Source organism: Triticum urartu, chromosome 3A (assembly GCF_056163025.1).
Source record: "Triticum urartu cultivar PI428250 chromosome 3A, HENAU_Tu73, whole genome shotgun sequence".
NCBI lineage: Eukaryota > Viridiplantae > Streptophyta > Magnoliopsida > Poales > Poaceae > Triticum > Triticum urartu.
In genome coordinates, this window is record NC_141875.1 from 736,833,410 (window position 1) to 736,841,420 (window position 8,011).

Sequence of the window (8,011 nt, forward strand, 5' to 3'; positions counted from 1 at the left end):
CTGAGCATAAATTTGCAATTGAAGCTTATAATTAGTCTGGCTTCGAGGCAAAGAAATACATGAGGATGATCCAGCCTACAAAAGGTAAAGCGGCCTGTTAGATGAAAATTGCCAAATTTAAATTTAGAATCAGAAGTATGGTCTCCCATTCAAATCATTTTTGCACCAGGTTGTTTTTTCACGGAATTCAATATAAAAGACACTTCAGAGTGAATGAAAGTGAGAATTGAGCAAAAAAACCGTGTCAAAATTTTAAGAAAATCTAACCCTTTTAAAGAATGTCACCAACATGGCGTTAAACCTGGTTATCTCAACGCCATTTATTTTGGTGGTGAGAAAAAATTAACATTTCCGCAGACAAAATGAAAGTTCATGGTCAACGTCGTGCTCTTCAGCTTTGAGCTTTTTAACCTCAGTGTTGCCTCTATTGTCGTTGAACATTGAATACATGTCATTGAGAAAAACTTGACATTTCCATAGGCAAAATGAGAGTTCACAGTCAACGACATGGTATTCGGCGTTAAGCTTTGTAACCTCAACGCCACCTCAATTACCCTTGAGCATTTTCATGCATTATTTGATCACAAGTTCGCTGGCTAGCCAGCTTGCCAAATGCAAAGCTAAGAGAATCGGTCAGTGCCAACGGGTTGGCGTTGAGGTCACAAAGCTCAGTGTCAAGCACCATGTCATTGATTGATGCTTTGCCGGAAAAAAATGCTATGTTTTTCTTAGTGCCGGGAAACATGGTGCTAGTCTAGCCATGTTCAACACCGGACTGAATGGCACTGAGCAAAAGGGTTAGTTTTGGTTAAATTTTCACACAAGGGCGTCTTCTCTTTATTTGCCAGGAGGACATGCGTTATTTTGTGGAAGATTTGATATTATCACAAAATGAAGTCAGTGAATCAATTCAATTTTTATTCGGTCCTTGAATATTGAAATCCAAGGTGGGAGATGAACACGTTTACTAATACTGCATGTAGATTCCATAGCAGGTTAGTGCTGATCTATAGGTGAGGTGGTGCCAATTAAAGCGATCCCACGAAATGAAAAAAAATAGGTGGAACGAAACAACATCATTTGCTCCGATGGTTTTTCTTCTTCATTTAGTGACATTAAGGCTGCGGCCGCAGCAGCGAATTCTGCCTCCTTTTTTGTGCCATAGTCTCGGGGACTTTGAAGTCGCCACCCATCTATGGTCAATGTTGACGTGAACATTTGTGGATGTGGTGCACCACTCTGAATGGTGTCATAGGAATGTAAATCTTTGTGTCTCTTCTGAGCATATTCTTGCAACTGAGACTTGTAAGGAACTTGTGTTTCTGCATGTAGTACAGAAAATAGTGTATCAATCTCACTCGCGTTTTCAGTGCCACCCTACATTAGAGGACAATAAGAACATTGGTAGTCTTTTTCCCCTTAATCGACATCAATGGATAATTTATTGTAAAACATATACAAATGAAAATAAAAGGAAAGGATTTTTTTTTACCATGCATGACATGCGTAGCTCCATAAAGGGTCCAACTTTACTTCCTGTTTGGATTAGGTCTTTATCATGATGATAATTTATGTTGGTTGGGTTGAATTGTATTCCACCTTGTTTGGACTCCTTAACAAACAACTAGTTTGGTGAAGGCACGCAAGGAGTACCAGTTTCCTATGTCTCGGTTTGAATCGGCACATGGTGGGCATTTTTTCTTGGACGGAGTAGTAGATAGAGTTCCAAGGAAAATATTACAAACACATCGTGTTGTCATGGATGACCTCTTAGCAATCAATCGATGTGGATATCAGTTGTTGTTAAAAGGCAGGATTTATGTCTCTGGCAAGGTAGATGAGAAATCACATGTATGGGAGCATGCTTTGGACTAGCTCAAGATGATGATACTGGACTCCGGTTACATGACTTGGGCATCATGAGAGCCTATATAACTTGCTTCTGGGCAATAGAAAGGAGAGTTGTGATTGATGCGTTGCTTTTAGGCGGTGGCGCTATGGGTGTATTTCACTATACATTTTTTGTGTTGTATCGACTTTCCCAGAAAAATGATGCCAACCTCATTATTAGGAAATCATGAGTAAAACAATTTAACATATTGTTTAACCATAAAATGTATTGATACACATGAACATTTTTTTCACATGAACGGTGAAACAATCATTGAAGCCAGATGTTATTTATTTAGAAACATCTTCTTGAAAATGAAGTTGAATGTGTTGAAGGAATTGTTTTGCAATGTCCGAGACACAGAAAAGAAGACCATGAAATGACAGGGGAAAAAAAATCCTTGGAGGCCATCTCCATGACTCCTCCTATGTGCATCGACGTTAGGTGACTCCTTCCGAGCATACCTGGCCTGGAATAGAAAAAACTAATTTCTTGCTTCTAAGGGCAGGCATCAATGAGACTATTTTCAAGGAAGTTGGTTGCATATTTGGTTGCATTTGTCTTCTGTTGCAATGTTCAAGCACAAAGGGGGACTCAACCTTCAAGCGGTTCTTTATTTTTCATTAGCTTGAGTGCTTATCAAGTTGGTTGTGTTGTAAGCTATGCTTTCAACATCATTGTATCGTTCAACCATTAGTTTTTCTTTCTCCGTTAGTTTGATGGTAATCTTCTTGTTGGATGTATCCATGGACAGTTCATGGCTTTGCTAATTCAAAGTTCGCCTCATCCAGATCTTCCGTCCTGAAAAATGATTTTGGTGAGACCAAAAATACTTCTAGTTCAATTGGCGGTATTCTTGTTTCTGTCTCTTCTTCTCACTTGTCCACAACAACACTTATGATCCACGACTTCTCCCTCTCAAGATCCATTCCATCCTAGCCTCGCAATAACCTCTTCTTCTAAAATCACATGCCTAAGCATCCCAACACTAATTTTTATAGTAAAATTTCCCTTGTCATTAAAAATGGCACAAAATTATTTCTTCATCAACCTAAAAGCCAAATCCTAACTAACTACTACTCCTCTCTCCCATGAACTACTCCCACAACAAAATATATCTTTTTTCCTTTAATGGATCATTAATAGGACGCGTACCATAGCTTTGACACTTAACAAATCCTTTCATGCCAGAAGAAATGTTCAATGCTTTGTGGGAATTATCGCAAATGCTAAACACAGCCTTGATGGTTTTTGTCCTTGCTTGGACAAAAAAAATTAGTGCCACCACAAAAGCTAAGATCTTTAATATTATTTTGAATATGTGAAATTAATCAAATAAAAATAGACAAAACCATCATAAAAATAATATTTCCTCGAGTCTGTAACGTATTGCGTATAGATTTTTTGAAAAGTTAAAGTTTGAAAACTTTGACAAACTTTATAGATAAAACTGTTTATATCTACAATACCAAAAATATAAAAATATGAAACTACATCTAATGATATATGTTTGGCATTCTAGATGTAAATGGTTTTCTCCACCAACTTGGTCAAAGTTTGTGAGGTTTTACTTTTCTAAAAATCTATATGCACTACATTATGGAACGGAGGGAGCATGTAAAACTTACTATCTTATTCGATCCAATTTTATTAGCCTTAATAGGTTCATTAGTTGAGATGTTTACATGCAATGTCTTAAACCATTGACCGTGATTATCCATATCTCCTTCATCGAGTTACTGCATTTATAGTGTTGGTACCATATTGGTTTAGAAAAATAGAATATTGGAAAGTAAGGAAAACAACAGAAAGGTTGTCTCTACTTTATTTTAGGAAAAAGTAGAGAAAAATAAATAGGTATAAATAAAATCTGAAAAATGAAAAAAATATATAGGGAAATTGATGGCAGATCCCGTACGTACGCCCAAACATGTAGGGGCATCAAGATTGTCATGTACATCTTGCTAAGAGGTGTATTATGCGATATTTTGATCCTATAACGTCCATCCGTAAATACATGTTAACACATTGATATCAAAAGTAATGATCAGATAGATGTATATTTGTGGTCACATCAGTGTCCAGAACATCATCAATTCACTAATGGAGGGGCTATTTGTTATGACATCAAATCAGTCTAATAAAAAATCACAACAAAAAATTAGTCAAATTATATGCTTTTGTGATGGTATCTGATGTTCTAGATGATCTGGTCCAACATCTTGGTTCATGAGTGATAGTAAGCATGCATATCGCCCATCTATGTAGCTGCATAAGTTCACAGACGTTTTGACTATGTGCAGAGGCGGATCCAGGCCCCAGGCAGCCAGGGCCTAGGCCTGGGGCATGGTAACGATTTTCTAGGTTGACTGTAACAAATTGTTCACAGTAGCAGATTGTATTACATTGTAGCCATACAGCCTGCTTGGGACGTGGTCTGATTGTGTTCGCATGAACTGCCTTTTGGACCTAGGCCTGATTGAAGTACATGCCACCACATCAATACTTAGCACATATTAGCCAATTCCTGCACAAGAACGTACTCTGGTCGATGCTGCAGCTCAGAACAGGTCCATACCATGGAATCTTTAGCCCTGACTTTCTTGTCTAAACATGTTGTAGGCGTTAATGACGACATATGCCCGCTTGCGAGACCGTCGACGGGTCATCGCCTCATTGGGACATTTCAGGGGTGGATAATAATTGCCTCAGCCGAGTTTGATTGTAAGACGTCCTGCCGCAGGTACTCATACAGCTCGGAATGCACCTCAACTGGTACTCCAATATGGATTTGCCAATCTGTGACGTGTTATGTGATAGCACCTGGAGCTAGCGCTCTGTCAATCGCACCTCATGGTGCACATATTGTTTTTGGCTTGTTGGTTCTTCCATTGATTCAATGAAGCTTCACAATGGTGACATTGGTTCTTGATGATTCAGAGACGTGGTAGCACTACGTAGATCTCGCCCACAATGGTGAAATTATGGCTCTCTCTCCCTCAAGATTGGAGAGGAGAAAACCGGAGAGATCGAGATTCATGTGCACACATAAAAGAAATAGTTACATTATATGTACGTACATATGGGTTCAGATCGATAATTCATGTGTCCGTCGCTAGTGCGGGGTCCATCAAAGGGAGGAGGACGGCGGCTGTGTGAGAAGACGGTTCCTACGAACCGACCAGATAGGGCTCGTGGATGTAGGGCACAAATTTGCATGGGGCAAGGGATCTGGCTTGCCTGCTCCCTCCCCATGCTCCCATCCGTGCTCCCACCTCATCCTACGGTTGTCTTTTTTTCTTTTTTTCTTTCTAATCTAATCATCTCCCCCCTGATTTTAAGGGGGTGGGGCCGGGCCTTATTTTGTTTTAATCAAATCAAGCCACGTATGCGGGAGCACGGATGGGCACACGCGCGGGGAGCAGGCAAGTCTCGTCCTGGGGCAAGGGGCAGCGTCCGATGATTTCTATATATACCCTTTGTCTGCGGGGATTTTTTATTCCCTTGAGACGCGATTTATAAAGTTAGAGTCATACGTGTTTGTCATGTATTGAGCTTGAAACCCACCAGATGTTTAAGTTATGATAAGATGTAGTATTGGTTAGAGTCTGTTTGCCACTGAGACCCACTAGATGTTTAAGTTGCATATACATTGAACGGAAACGTTTTTTAAATTTTAAAAAAGGGTATCAAGATTAAGGGCCTGTATTTTCTACTCCCTCTGTAGTTTACAGAGGTAGTAATTAATGTGCAATTTTGTACTAGAAGTTTCTCTTGTTATCTTGTATTGTGCTTATAGTGTATATATATAACAAATAGATATATATTCATATAGGATGTTGGGTGTCACGTTGAGCCAACGTTTGTATTGTTAGGGATGATTGTCTGTGAATAAGAACGATCTAAATGTAACTAAGATTCTGTTCCACAAAAGGAAAAAAACAAACACCAAAGATTTTGCATGTAGATCTTTGTATAATGATGCCAGCTATAACATATTTGTATTTCATTAAATGCCTGCAGCCAGCGACAGTACAATTCAGATCTAGCCATTAATAATTGATAATAAGAAACGACATGAAATTTGCTTGACATAAGATGAAACTAGACGAAGATTCTCAAAAAAAAAAGTTTAAAAAATTGCTACTAGAAGACAAACAGATTGAGGAACTATCGTCCATGCATCAATGATTTTACTGGAACCGATGGACACGGGTTTAGATCTCCTCTTCTTCGGCGTTGGGCTCAAGCACCTGCTGCGCCATCTCCAACCCGGCAGGGAACTCCGGTGGCGGCATTGCCATAAGCCATTGCTGAAACTCTGTCTCCATCCCAGCCTCGAACGACGGCGGCTGACCAATCATCATTTGCATCTGCTCCATAATATCAATCCCGGCAGCGAACCCCGGCGGCGGAGGCATCTCCTGCATATCCATCCCGGCGGCAACCACCTGAGCTGGAGGCATCTCCTGCATATCCACCCCAGCGGCGATCACCTGAGCCGGAGGCATCTCCATCACTATCTGTTGTTGCATATTCATGCTCCCGGCGGCGAGCACCTGAGCCGGAGGCATCTCCATCACCATCTGCTGCTGCACTTGCATATCTATCGCGGAGGGGAACCCCTGAGGCGGAGGCAGCGCCGCCATCACCGTCTGGTGCATATCCATCCCGGCCTCGAACCCCTGCCCCTGCGGTGGAGGCACCAGAAACTGGAACTCCATCCCGGCGTGGGCGCTGCCGCTGCTGCTACCGAACTCAAAGATGCTGCCACCGAAGATCTGGGCCGGGGGCAGCCGGGTGATTTCAACCTTGCGGCTGAAGTCCAATAGAACCTGGTTGGCGCGGTGGGAGACGTCGGTCTTTACCTTGAGGAGCGTGGCAAAGAAGGCGGCCATGTCATCGTCCCCCATGTCGCGCACCTTGGGGTCGACCCACGCCGCAATCTGGTCCCCCGCGGCGCGCTCCTTAGCCATGGCCTTGTCGATGCGCTTCTTCTGCTTCTTCACCTCCGTCAGCTCCGCGCGCATCTCGGCGAGCTGCTGGGCCAGCCTCTTCACGTTGTCTTCGTCGGCAGCGCCCTCCCCCGCGCCGGCCCCGGCCCCGGCACCCTCCGCCGCCAGGAAACGGTCATTGGCAGCGCCCTGCGCCCTCGGGCAAGCACCCAAACCTTCCCCCGCCAGGAAGCGTTCTACGACAGAGTCGACGGAGGGGTGGCCGAAGGTGAATGCCTTGCCGCCGGGAGAGAAGGCGAGGGCGGCTACCTGGGCGCGCGTGAGCACAGCCAGCTCGCTGGCCTTGTTGAAGAGCCCCGCTCGGCGCTTGGCGTAGGAGACGTGCCGGGCATCCTCCTGCTCGATCCGGCGGACTACGGTCTTCTTCCGGCCGCTGCCACCCCTCCGGTTAGGTGCCGCCATTGCTCGCTCGCTCGGTGGCTGGGCTCAGAGAAAAGAAGGAAGATGAGTGTGTGTGGGGTGAAGAATCGGGGTCGGGTGGGTATGCCTCGGGGTCGGGGGGCTTTATATAGCAAGCGGCGGGTGAAGAATCGCGGAGCTGAGCCGCGTACAATAAAAGCTATGATATCCCATGATATCTGATTCGGTATTCGCTGAGCTGTCAACATTAAAACTCACGCGTGAGATAACTACGTAGTATATACCACGCAAACAAAAGGATAACTACGTACGTGGACGAATCGATCGGGACGTGACAACAAAATGTCCAAGCAATGTACTCCTTCCATTCGCAACTATAAGATGTTCTATCTTTCGTGAATCTGATGTATATAGACCAAGGTCTTGGTAACCGAATGAGGCAATTTTATCGAGGGGGGCTGGTAAACGTGGTTACCACGGTTATGAAGAAATACCGAGAATATTTCGAATGAATTTTATAGTTAAAATTTATATTCAGATAAGTGAATGAACGAACATTCGAACCAGAGACCTATTAAAACAGAAACTAGGTTGCTACCAACACGTCAGAACCAACTCTCATGGCACTAATTAGATCCTACATACTTTACTATAAATCGAGCGTTTAAATTAAATTTTTTTTAAAAAATTGATATTTTTTGCTCGGTATGGGAATTTATTGAGGGGCACGGAAATACGTGGTAAC

General features: G+C 43.0%; 1 protein-coding gene across 1 annotated transcript; it reads right to left on the minus strand.

The window, feature by feature from the left end:
* Window positions 1-5,880: 5,880 nt before the first annotated feature.
* On the minus strand, window positions 5,881-7,372 carry LOC147982466 (uncharacterized). Its single transcript, XM_087514412.1, has one exon. It carries the CDS (start codon window positions 7,306-7,308, stop codon window positions 6,109-6,111), a length of 1,200 nt encoding a protein of 399 aa, XP_087370538.1. The 5' UTR covers window positions 7,309-7,372; the 3' UTR covers window positions 5,881-6,108.
* Window positions 7,373-8,011: the final 639 nt, after the last annotated feature.